The sequence below is a fragment of the Amborella trichopoda genome, chromosome 13 (assembly GCF_054954075.1).
Source record: "Amborella trichopoda isolate Santa Cruz 75 chromosome 13, AtrichopodaSantaCruz75HAP2 v2.0, whole genome shotgun sequence".
NCBI classification, from domain to species: Eukaryota; Viridiplantae; Streptophyta; class Magnoliopsida; order Amborellales; family Amborellaceae; genus Amborella; species Amborella trichopoda.
This window is the reverse complement of record NC_142348.1, coordinates 36,798,628-36,811,407: the sequence shown is the minus strand read 5'-3', so window position 1 is coordinate 36,811,407 and position 12,780 is coordinate 36,798,628. Positions and strand designations below refer to the sequence as shown.

General features: G+C 39.4%; 1 protein-coding gene across 1 annotated transcript; it reads right to left on the bottom strand.

The window, feature by feature from the left end:
- Positions 1-8,711: 8,711 nt before the first annotated feature.
- DIN10 (Raffinose synthase family protein) lies at positions 8,712-12,203 on the bottom strand. Its single transcript, XM_006856458.4, has 9 exons — positions 12,169-12,203; positions 11,963-12,042; positions 11,621-11,862; positions 10,396-11,469; positions 10,096-10,305; positions 9,872-10,006; positions 9,531-9,745; positions 9,285-9,373; positions 8,712-9,128 (listed from the first exon to the last, which is right to left on the bottom strand). Exons 3-9 carry the CDS (start codon positions 11,809-11,811, stop codon positions 8,763-8,765), a joined length of 2,280 nt encoding a protein of 759 aa, XP_006856520.4. The 5' UTR covers positions 11,812-11,862; positions 11,963-12,042; positions 12,169-12,203; the 3' UTR covers positions 8,712-8,762.
- Positions 12,204-12,780: the final 577 nt, after the last annotated feature.

Genomic DNA, 12,780 nt, shown 5'->3' with positions numbered 1-12,780 from the left:
TCAAAGTTGGTTTAGGCACAAGCCCTTGGCTCAGACCAAAAGGGGGCCTGGGTTCGGACCTGGGTGTGATCCTGGTTCGGACCTGAATTAAGCTAGGTATAAGCCTAAACTTAGACTCAGAGAGTTTTGATGATCAGACTAGGTGTGGACCCGAACTAGATCAAGGATGAACTAGGAACGAGCCTTCGGCTCGGATCCAAAGGGGGCCTAAGTTCGGACCAAAGTGAAACCTGGTTCGGACCTAGGGTAAGCTGGGTACAAGCCTGGACTTAGACCCAGAGTGTTCAACTCAGACTAAAAGCAGGTCCGGACTGGGATCTAAGATTAACCAACAGAACTAAGCAAGCAAACACACAAAAACTTTTGACCTAGTATTATAGGTAGGCTTGGCTTGAGAGTAAGTTCCTAACTATTGAAATGCGGCTAGGCTGGTATAGGTCCCCACATAGGTCCTGCCCTCCTGTTATAGGATGTTCATCAGGTCCTACTATACGTGGAGTTGCTTTGAGGAAAAGGATTAGGGAGGGGCACTCACAGTTAAAGTTATGCAAATCCCAACCGCCTTGACTCTCAAAGCTAGGTTCCCCCCACGCTGTTAACACAAATTTTGGGGGTTTTTAAAATATTTGTTTGCTGGTTTCCCAGGCACTCCCTATCTAGTGTGTGTTGAAGTGTGTAAAGAATCACGCAATTAAAATAACGTCAAGAACACAATGCACACAAAACAAGTAAGGAAATAAGTGAGCGCTCGGCACTTATCGTGCTTAGCGATGCGCGGTTCGAGGTGAAACTCGCTCGAAGTACATTATCGATGGAGGGGTAAGCAACCCCTAAGAAGGTAAAGTCAAAACAATGAGACCAGGTATGGTCTGTGCTAAGTCGAGCACGGCCCGAGTCGAGGGTGACTTGAACAGGACACGGTTTAAGGAGGGTGCAAGCAGCCCTCGATGTATATTTTAAAAAAAAAAAAAAATTGTCTTTTTAACCTTAATGAAATATAGTTAAACTAAGCATGGTGAAAGCATGGAAAACATGGTTTCCATCAAAATTAACAAATTAAAATAAAATAAAGAGTCATAAACAGTACAAACCTATCTGAAGAAAAAAAAAATTTGGTATTTTTAAAATTTTTATTTTGCTCTGAAATTTTGTGGATAGTCACAAGAGAGTACTAGGACCCAGCCTGCAAAATTTCAAAAAAATCTGACTTGGACGACGAGGGGCACCAGAGGGCATGTTGCCCTAGACTTGGGCAGCACGGCCCGTGTCGCCTGGGCGGCACATCTCGTGTAACTCAGGCGGCATGCCTCGTGTCGCACAAGGCAAATAGGGTCGCCCAAAAACAATTATTATATATATATATATATATATATATATATATATATATATATATATATATATATATATATATATATATATAATCTTGTTAATCTTGATTAAATAAGACTACTTTAAACTTGAAATAAGTGTGAAAAAAATTTATTTATGATGAAATAAATTAAAACAGAGTAAAGTAGAACAGTGTAGACAGAACAGTAAAATATTTTTTTGGTATTTTTAAAAATTGTATTTTGCACGAAAATTTTGTGGACAGTCACAAGAGAGTCTCAGGAATAGATCTACCAAGTTTAAGAATATTATGAAACTTTTGAATTTTGGGCAACACGGGGAGTGTCGCCCTGGATCTGGGCAGCACTGGTGGTATCACTCAAGTGACACGGCATGTGTCGCCCAGAAAAATCTAGCTTTCGCAACATTGAAATCCTAGATCCTGGTTACCACCGACTTCTGGGACTTTTTGTGACTGAAAACAGTGAGAAATGATGAATAAAAATTGTATTTTGGCGCTTGGATCAAGCTCGAAAGGCCCCACGGTGGGTGCCAAACTATTTACAATGTAAAATCAAATAGATTTTCATCGGAAAATCTCTCAGTTCTTGACACCTTAAACTGATAAAAATAATGGAAACAAGATGGTAAATAAAGTGAGACAAATTAAATTCAGATTTGAGGCCAGATCTGCCCGGAAATGAGCAGATCTACTCTCAGATCTGTGCCAGTACCACTATGATCCAAGACAATAAAAAAAATGATTTTTAAGAAACTAAAAAGATCAAAATGAAATAAAAAAAATAAAAGAAAAATAGATAAAATGGAAGAAAAGGATACTGAGCCTTCCAGAGCTCGCCCATATCAGAACCGGTCCTCTTTTGTCTCTCTGATCCGGATGTTCATCAGAAAGTCTCTGGTTGAAGAAGGGTGGTTGTTCCCTAAGGGTAGATCTAGGGTGATTGTTCCCTAGGTCTAAGTTTTCTTAGACTTAGGTTTTCTCTCAGGAGGCTCGAGTTCCTGAAGCAGTTTCTAGGGTTTCTCTTCTCTCGTGTAACTCTCTCTAGTTTTTTCTCTCTGATCTCTATCTACTCTCCGTTTCCCCCCAAAGGACCTCAAAAAGAGGCCTTATAGGGGTCAAAGCTTGTTGGGAAGGATATGCACACATAATAAACAAATCTCTCAATCAAATATGCACATTTTGAGGATCACAGAATTGTGCGGCACGAGTCGTGTCACCCAAGTAAATTGAGATTTTTTTTCACTTCTGGTGTGTTCTTCATCCTCTTGTGAAGCTATCAGAAAACATTTGGGCCAAAATGGATTTTTTTACTATTTTTAATGATTTTTTAGTAAAACAAGGTGTTTATAGAAGTCTGGGTCCAAACAAGGTTTCTAAAGGGTTCCGGGCAAGCAAACTGATTCTGAATCAGAAGGTAGGTTGTGTGAACTATATATTTGGGTTTACTAGGTTAAGTATAATCCTAAAGGCTCCAAAAACCATAGAATTTGTCAGATTTAAAATGGGGTGTCTACAAGACTACATTGAGATTTTTGCTTCTATGGCAAAAATGGATACGATTCATGTCCTTTTATCTATTGTTGTGAATTGTGGATGGTCTTTATATCAAATGGATGTTAAAAATACTTTCCTTCATGGAGATATGATGGAATAAGTCTATATGGATCTACCTTCAGGTCATCCACAAAAAGGAAACCATGGTCTTGTTTTCAAGCTAAAAAAGGCCTTATATTTAAAGCAATCTCCGCGGGCTTGGTATGATAAACTTAGCACTGCTCTCCTAAGCATTGATTTTAAGAGAAGTTATGTTGATTCATTTATCTTTACAACGAAAAGCAAAAATGGGACAATTATAGTGCTTATCGATGTTGATGAGATTGTCATTTATGGAGATGATAAAGAAGGAATTTCAAAACTTCAAAAAAAAAAAAAGAAAAAATTCATAGGGAATTTGACATCAAAGATCTTGGGCAACTTAAGTACTTTTTAAGAATTGAAGTCGCATATTCAAATAAAGGTATTTTTCTTTCACAAAGAAAATACGTGCTAAAAACTGAAAAATTGGGGGTCAAACCGGTCGAGACACCTATTGAATGCAATGCAAAATTAACTAGCTCAGGGGGAGAATTACTTCATGATGTTAGCCATTATCAAAGACTAGTTGGAAAATTGATTTATTTTACTATTATAAGGCCTGACCTTACTCATGTTATTATCCTTGTAAGCCAATTTATGCATTCACCTCGAATTGTTCATTTGGAAGCCGTTAATAGAATCATGAAGTACCTAAAATTACCCCAGGAAGAGGTATTTTAATGAAACGTAATGGCAATATTGATATTCTTTGCTATACTGATGCTGATTGGGCTGGTAGCCCTAATGATAGAAAGTCTACAATTGTACAATGGTAGGAGGAAGTTTAGTCACCCAGAAGAGTAAAAAACAAAGTGTTGTAGCTCACTCCAGTGCTAAAGTTGAATACAAACCCATGGCGTCAACAACAAGCGAGTTGATTTGCTTATAGTATCCTCTTCATGATATGGGCATTCAAACAATGTTACCAATGAAACTATTTTGTGACAATCGTGTTGCTATCCATATTGCCTCTAATCCGGTCTTCCATGAAAGAACAAAACACATAGCAATTGATATGGTTCAAGTTAAATTCATAGACACTCTGTTTGTTCGAAGTGAAGATCAATTGGCAGACATATTTACTAAAGTTATCACAAAGTCGAAATTCTCTAAAATTTTGTCCAAGTTGGGATCCTTTGACATTTTTCAATCCCAACTTGAGGGGGAGTGTAGAGAAGATTGCAGAAGGATATTAGTCGTGCCAACCATGCCAGCTATGTTTCACCAGCGGCTTTGATTCTTTCCTTATCTAGTTGTGTTGTAATTAGCCTATTTATGGGATCCTTCATTGCTTTAAGCTTGTATCATGGGATTTCCTTTGACTCTTGTTTATCTTATATCTATACGTAAGGGTGAGGAACTATTATAATCCTATAAATGAAATAAGGTTGTTCCTCTTTCGTGGATATAGGTTGAACAACCGAACCATGTATATGTCTCTATTGACATGCGTTTATCTCTTTCTCAGTTCTATTTTCTTATAAAAATACCCTTGGTTGAACAGGGATTTATAATTAAAAAATTGTATAACATGTTGCTAACCCAATGAAACGAGTTGTATTATCATTTAGTTGTTTCGTGCTGCTAACCTTAAATAGCTAGAATCAGTTTCATGACTTGGTGCAACCAACATATTTGGGGCTAAATTACCAAACCGCATTGACTTTTCAAGGTTTCTCATTGTTGAAGAAGGGACTCAAATAAGACAATTTGATCACATTAATGATTTTTTAAGATGGTTAGCGCTTTAATTTATTTGTTCAATGAAGAATTAAGTCTTCTCTAATGTTTGTATTAAAAAAGAAAAAAGTTTATATAGAGCCAAGGCTCTAAACAATCAAATTAGAGCCCACCTAAAAACGTTTTACTAGAGGAGGTTGTTTTGATGCCCAAGTATCTTCAAATTGATCATCTCGGCATCACGATGCAGGGACATGAGAAAAAACTGGATTTAAAGTTTTGGAAATAGTGCATCTTGTAATGCATTTTTGGACCATCAATTTTCAAGATTTTCAAGTTTTTATCGATATACTTGATCTACACTACTTTTGAAGCTTTATATTTTATAATTAAAGTTGAAAATATATTTTAATGCTGCCACAAATATTTATACTTTTTAAACCACATTTTTAGACACTATTTGAAGGTGCGCTCTACTATTGTTTAGAGCCTCAGCTCTACACAAACCGCACCCTTAAACAAAAGAATGGTGGGTACATAGTCTCATGCTCAAGAAACATAGCAACGACAACATTTTTATCTTGAGTTTTCACATCATCTCTGATTCGAAACATAGCGATGACAACATTTTTATCTTGAGTTTTCACATCATCTCTGGTTCGAAATAGAAACAAACTCAAAAGCAAGAAAAAAACAATTGAGCCCCAAACGTGCTATATTTGATTTTTCCTCATATGGAGGATACAAGAGTCATTATTCAAGGGAAATTGGGATTACTAGCTACTAAGCTCTATTATTTTTTAATGGTAGTATTGACTCCATGATTGAAAAACTTTCAGATACAAAATTCCATTAAATATGTTTTTAGGCAAAAGATAATGTGTTGAAGGTAATTTAGCGAGACAATCAAATCTCTCCGAAGATGATATTTGTTTTCATTGATTGAAAAAAAAAATTCATGAAGCCATTGTTTTATAAAGCTACAATTCAAATTTAGTTTTGGTATTGAAAACATGAAACGATAATCTTTACCTCAACAATCATTTATCTTTAAAAAAAAAAAAAAAACGGATTTTGAGCTCTAATAATGCTCCATCATGAAATTTTTCTCTTTTCTTTTTTATAGACAATCCATTTCAAGTCTAATAAAGTAGCCAGCACTTCAAATTCCCTAGCGTTGGAAGAAGTAGATTTGCATGTCATCACAAAGTTTATTATGCCTAATTTGGTTTCTTCATTGGGCTTTTCAAGTGTGGCCTTACCAATTTTCATAAGGCCCTGGCCTCACCAAAATCTATATTTTATTCAACCATTACTTTTTCTTATAACTAATTGTTTCATACGGACTGGACTGCATTTCTACCATATGCGGTCCAAAGGTATAAAGCATCCATCTTAATAGATAGTCTGTCTAAAAAATTGCAACTAACAATCCAAATGTTCTCTTGATATGATATAATTGTTATTTCAAGTTTTTAATTTTTTTTTTTTTCATATTCATGATCTCCACGTTAAAGATTACATATTCTCTAAAAATAAGGATTAAATTATATTTAAAAAATATATTTATTGCCAAGCCTGCATTTCTATAATATGCGAGCTGGCTGCATGCTAACTTCGTCCTTTTCTTATTATAAAGTACAGAGAGCATATTTGGCTACTCAATTTTCTAACAGTTGGATTTGAAAGTCCTCTCCTTGTAGGTTTGAGAACTCCCATGAAATTAAGCACTTAGGTTGATATATATATATATAGAGAGAGAGAGGAATCGAAGAGTAGACCTAAAGTGGCAGGCATCAAACTTTGGACTCTCCAGAAGAAAGCAATGCAAGAAAAATAAAAGAAAAAGAGAGATCTACAGAAAAAGGCAAGCAGATTTGGAACAGACAGGTTTTGTACATTTTGTCATTGTAACCTTCGTAGGATCCTTATGACTAAATTTTTTTGTTTTCACTCTTGGGCCAAAACGCAACCTCCTTCTTTGTAAGCTTAACGATCTTTTGGATATGCCAAAAGAAATGGGGCCACCTGAACTAGGAGGCGACATGTGTTCCAAGCGAAACCCACGAAATTGGTCCTTACTGGTGGTCTCTTGTGCCAGTACATATCGAGACCATCCATTACAAAGTCGTCACACTTAATTTTGACCATTAAATGTAAAATTAATAGGTTTCATATATTTTATTGATCAACTTCAAAAGAAAAAAAAATAAAAAATAAAAAATAGAAAAACTGAACTTTCTCTTTTTACATAGAGTAAATGTCAATGGCCTCATTGTATACCCCAAGTTGGACAAAACACGGCATTTATTTATGATCACCCAATTTAATTGTTATTTATGCTTTGGATGTATGTGATGATACATTTTTGAACATTCAATGATGTATTTAGGTTTTGACAATCTTGGCTTTTGCATGACCCACTTACCCAATAGAAAAGAAGAGTAACCAACTCATTAGCCTTGGCCCTACCTTTGGCCTATTACCTAATAGAAAAGGAGAGGAACCAACCCACTATTAGTTAAGGGCTCGGTCATCGTTAGCTTTGGCCCTACCCTTGCTCAATAGGACCGGCTGTAACTTCTTAAAGCCGGGCCACATCAAAAATAAATAAAATAGAAAAACAACTAGGCCAAAGAGGAAATGCCCAAGCTCTCAGTTTTGGGGCCCCGCCCATTGCCAGCCCTACCACTAATTTTCCTATTTCTTAACAAGAATAGAGGATGAATGTTGTTTACGAGTGCTCGAGTGCCAAACCACGAAAGCTTTTTTTTATGAGGCCTCGAGATTTGACTAAATCAAAAAAGAAAGGGTGCCTCGAGATTTGACTAAATCAAAAAAGAAAGGGTGTGGTTTCTATAAGGTTCCAACCTTAAATAATCTAATTAAAATGTATTTTCAAATTTTATCATATAATTTTAGTGTAAAACGTTATTTAAATTATCTAAAAATCTATATTTATACTTAAGTTATAACATTTTAAACTAAAAGAATTACTAAAATCAAATAGATCAATAAACATATGGAAAATCTTGAAAATAGACGGTCTAAATAATATATTACAAGATATACTATTTCTAGTAGTCAAATCTTTTTTTTCTTTCATATCATACATCTCGATGTCGAGATGATCAATTGCAGGGTTTTTCAACATTAAAACAGCATTTTCAGATAGATTTTTGAGGTGTAATTTTACATTTTAAGGTTGCAACCTTATATAAAGGCTTTTCAAAAAAAAATTAAGAGAAAGGCAAATGTATAGTGCGTGGCATGATAACTTTCAAAAAAGAATTAAGAGAAAGGCAATTGTATAGTGCGTGGCATGATAACATTCAAAAACAAAAAATTAGGTAAAGTATAAAATGCTAAGCTTATAGGTGAAAAAACAAAGAAGATTGTTCAATTTGTTATTTTATTTTTTTCAAAATTGCCTTTTAGTTATCTCAAATTTTAATTTTTTTTTTAAGTTTTTTTTTTTTTGGTTAGTACAGCAGTCCGAAACTTTAAAGCACGAGCCTATAACAAAAAATAAAATAAAATAAATCAAAATTCAGGTTAATAGAGAAACAATTAAAAAAAAAAAAAAAAACGAACAGGTTAACTTTTTTTTTTAAAGTCGAGCATGTCATACTTTACATAAAATTTTAAAATCCGTGCCTCAATCACTCAAAAATAAAAGAAAAAATATCATTACCTCAATCACTCAAATATAAAAGAAAAAATGTCGCTGCCTCAATCACTCAAAAATAAAAGAAAAAATAGTGGTCAAGAAATATACTAAAAAATAAAAGAAAAAATAGTGCTCAAGAAATATATTCATATAAGAGAAGGAGAATTCACAAGAAATATACTCATACAAGAAGGAGAATGCCCTAATTTTTTAGAAAACCCAATTTAATACACAGAAAAGATATATCCACCTTAAAAGAGGGGAATGCCCGAGCTACTTCCCCGTTACAATTATTTCCTACATTCTCTTACTACAAATTCCTCCCATACAAGGAAAGGAAAAAACCCCATTTCTCTTCTATCTTTTCTCTCTATCTTTTCTCTCTCATCTTATTTCCTCTCTCTACTTGAACCCTACCTTCTCTCTCTAAATTTGGATGACCACATCATGGAACCGTCCAGTTTTTGGCATCTCCAAGTTTAGAGTGAGAAGGCCAGTGGCTGAATCGTAAGAGAACCCAACCTCCTCTGAACCCACTGAGCAGGACCTGGGCTTGGACGGCGAGTAAGCACCGAACCTACCGCACCCCTTGACCTGCAACTTTACTGTGGCGATGGGTTCATTGCCTTTGTTCTCAAGAGACAAGCCCCTCATTTCCCCTTCCACTGCACCAAAGTCAGCTTCCAATTCCACTCTACTGTTAATTTCGTATGTCAAACTTTCAATTGCACCTCCAGCATTGATCATGTCGATGAGCCCCAATGGAGCAAATGCAAACCCACCGCCCAAAGCCTGTGAAGCACATTTGAGTTAGTGTTGACGCAAGATATTAAGTTTTTGTTTCATGAAACACAAGAATTGCACCGTATAAATCTCTAAGTTTTTGTTTCAGGAAAGACAAGAATTACAAGTTGAATGAGATAGTGGTTTATTCTCCGTGTAAATTACCTTTATAGGAGTAACGGTGTAGGTCTCGTGTTCAAGGACTTGGAGAGAAACAGGCAGAGATGCACTCTTGGGAAGGCGAATCAGTTCTCCTGCACCAATAAAGAGCCACAGCATAGAGATATCAGCTTAAATCTACGAGTACAAAACTAAAACTTTACCCAAAAAACAAGATTTATGTAGCCAATTTCAAATAATTCGGATAAAAGTGAGAGATGAGCTTCCGGGAGAGAGAGAGAAGAATATTACCTTTGTGACTGTAGACAATGCAGTCTCCGTTCCAATCATCATGGGCGGCCTCAGGCAAGAGATGAATGTCGCCAGGTCTGACAGATGCGGTGAGTGTCTTGGTTTGGGTCTCATGGAAAACATTCTTCTTGTCCACGCTGCTCCACGCCGCACCTTGGCAGTTGAACACCCCCAAAACTCCAGTGAATTTGTTCATGTTCCAAATCTTCAGCAAGCTGTAAACCAAAACATCTTCCCCATTAAACCTCATCCCACAAAACTTAAAAATACTAAACAAATTTTTACTTTCCATTGAAAAAAAAATGGTGAAAATGGTGATTAACTGAGAGTTCTCTGCTTACCTAACTCCATCACGAGCGGGGTCGGCAAACAAGCAATCCTGAGTAGGGCGGCCGGGAAGGCGTGCTCGCAGAATGCTTCCATCCGGTAAAACAATCTTTCTCAACAGATCGAAGTTGTGCTTTCCCGGAGAATCACTGTAACACAAACATAGCCATCAGTACACAGATAGATAACATGCCTCAAGACTCAAAACAGACTTTAGAGAGAGGGGGGGAGGGGTTACCTGACATAAACAGGTCCGCCGCTGATGGCTCTGGCGGCAGCGTGATACTCGCCGGCCGGATGGAGGGAGTGGAACATGTCCCAGTCTGGGAGCATAATCTCCCCCAGGAACACAGAATTGTAGGCAACCGCGGCGATGTGGATGGTGTGGGAAACTGCATCTCTGGGGAAGAAATCGTCGGACGCCCTCACCACCGCAGTCTGCTTCGAGCTGCACAACCAATTTTCACTCAAACACAGCCCACGACTCAAAATTCAAGCGCCAGAGAGGGAATTCGAAGGAAAGATAGAGGATGCATACCAGTAGAGGGCATCAGTGTTATGGCTCATGCAGGCGATGCAGCCATTATCGGGAAAATTCCGGGCGACAGATGCATCGAGAGCCTGGTGATACTGCCTGGTCAATTGGACTCGCCCTCCAAGCCCCACGCCCAAGGTCTCAAGTATGCACTGAGCATCCACCTTGACACCATCGATCCCGGCCTCCGCCAAGTAGGAGTGCAGCTCATTGTAAAACTGATACACATTCTTTGGGTTCACCAAGCCCAGCCCCTGGGTCGTTATGATATCGGTCTGGAGCCAGGGCTCGTTGTTCACAACGCCAGGGGAGATGGCTGGGTATTGCATGGCGGAGCCGTAGTGCTCCATGTCTTTGATGCCAGGCTTGACGCCTCCCCAGTAGCCGGTGATGGCATGCCAAACATATACATATTTGAGGCCGTGCTTCTTCTTGGCAACCTGGACGATGTGCTCAATGCCCTGAACGTCGTTCTGGAACTTGTGGTTTGCTCTGATGCCGGTGAGGCGTTGGAGCTGTTTGGCTTCCTCCTGGGGCCGGTCAACCCCGACCGATTGCCATCCATCGTCGATTATGAGGAATTTGGGTGGCGTTTCCCCTGATGACAGGCTCTCCAGGCCAGCTGCAACACCCTCAGCCGTGACGTCCTGGTAAAAGGCATCCCAGGTGCACCACCCAAACCAGTCCACGATTCCGGGGACCTTCTTCTCGGTGCGCAGGTGGAATGTCTTGAGGTGCTGCTTCACAGCGCGGAAGGCATCCGCTATGGTCGCAAAAGGATCGGAGCCGGCCGTAACAAAGAGCGTGTGAGTGAGAGAAGATGGAGTTTTGACGGCCGGGTCGCCGCTCTCAATGCAGAGAGCCAGCTCGTCTCTCTCATTGCCCTGAAGAGAAGCTCTGAATGGGCCCTCGAGGAGAGGGAGGAAGACTGCGTAGATGGGCTCGTTTGAATCTTCGGATTGAGCGGTTTCCACTAGCATGAATTGGGTCTCCTGGGGGACATCTCCGCCGCAGGTGCCCATCTTTTGGGCCATCCACCACAGTTTGAACCTGAAGCACGACAGGAACCGCACCTCCCTGCAACAACCCACTTCCATTTTTTCACATAAAAAACAAAACATTTGTTCTTCCATTTCTCAGATAAAAAACAATACACTTGTTCTCTCTCAAAATCGAAAAAAAAAAAAGAAGAAAGCAAAACGAAGAGCATAAACTATAATGTATATACCTGAGGGTCCCGAGAGGGACTAATTGGCGACTGCAACTATCGTTGAAGAAGGCACCAACAAACACTCCCTCAGCCGGACCAGAGGCGGAAGCGGAAGAGAGCAGTACATTTTCAGGCACATCCAACAGAATGCTCCTCCCCTTCACCGAGAGGTTGCGATCAGATATCTTAACCGCTGGTTTGATCGTCATTTTCGCTTCCCAATATGCAAACCTCCCCTTCCTCAGATCACCGGACCCAACCTGAAAACCCAAAAATAAAACTTAGAGACAGAGAGACAGATCCTCTCTATTCTAGAGAGAGAGAGAGAGAGAGAGAGAGGGAGAGAAAGGGTTCTCTCACCTTGACGGCCCCTGGGAGCTGGGATAACCGCCGGAGGCTAAAGGGGTTCGGAGAGGACCGCAGATATCCGCGATAAACGGCTAGAAATATTCAGAGCAGATAATTAGCAGGGATTCTCAATCAACCGCTCTCTGGAGAGAGAAAGAAACGGATAAGAGAGAAAAATGAAGAGAGAGAAAGCGAGTAAAGCAGGGTCAGGGAGATACCAGAATAGACAGATGACGAATGTGAATGGAGGAATGAGGAGGAGAAGGGCGTGGAAGGGGGGGAATTTATTGGGGAGGGACGAGGCGGAAAACAGTGAGCCATTCTCACTCTCTAACCGCCCACGTTTCCGTTTCCTCTCTCCCTCTTTAACGTAGGCAAGCAACCCCACTCTTTCTCTCTCTAGAAACAACCCGCTGCCTTCTCTCTCTCTCTAACGCCCACGTTTCCGCTTCCGTCTCTTTAACGCATGCAAGCCGTCTCTCTCTGAAAGCAACCCGCTGATTTCTCTCTCTCTAGAGTCACGGACAGCAGGACGCGTGGGCATGGTCTCCGTTAAATGTGACGGAGGATGGGTCTGCCACGTCTGAGCCACGCCGTACAGTGGCAGAGTCGGCACTAAATAATTGTCACGCTGGATCCACGTCATGTTGAGGGGAGACATATCGTATCAGTATTGTCAGTCTTTTGTATTGATTGAATAGTAACTGTATTCTCCAACCATGCCATTACATGTGGCGTGTAGCGCTTCGCCGTTGCTTTTGCCTTTACGACCCACTTCGCCAAAGAACTTAACCTTTTGGACTCAGCCCGCACTGTTTATTTGAACGGTG

Coding starts and splice junctions, on each gene's coding strand:
- DIN10 (XM_006856458.4), bottom strand. CDS start 11,811: ATGACGATCAAACCAGCGGTTAAGATATCTGATCGCAACCTCTCGGTG. Junction 11,470..11,620: donor GTCCCTCTCGGGACCCTCAG/GTATATACATTA, acceptor GGGTTGTTGCAG/GGAGGTGCGGTTCCTGTCGT. Junction 9,374..9,530: donor CATTGTCTACAGTCACAAAG/GTAATATTCTTC, acceptor TTATTGGTGCAG/GAGAACTGATTCGCCTTCCC.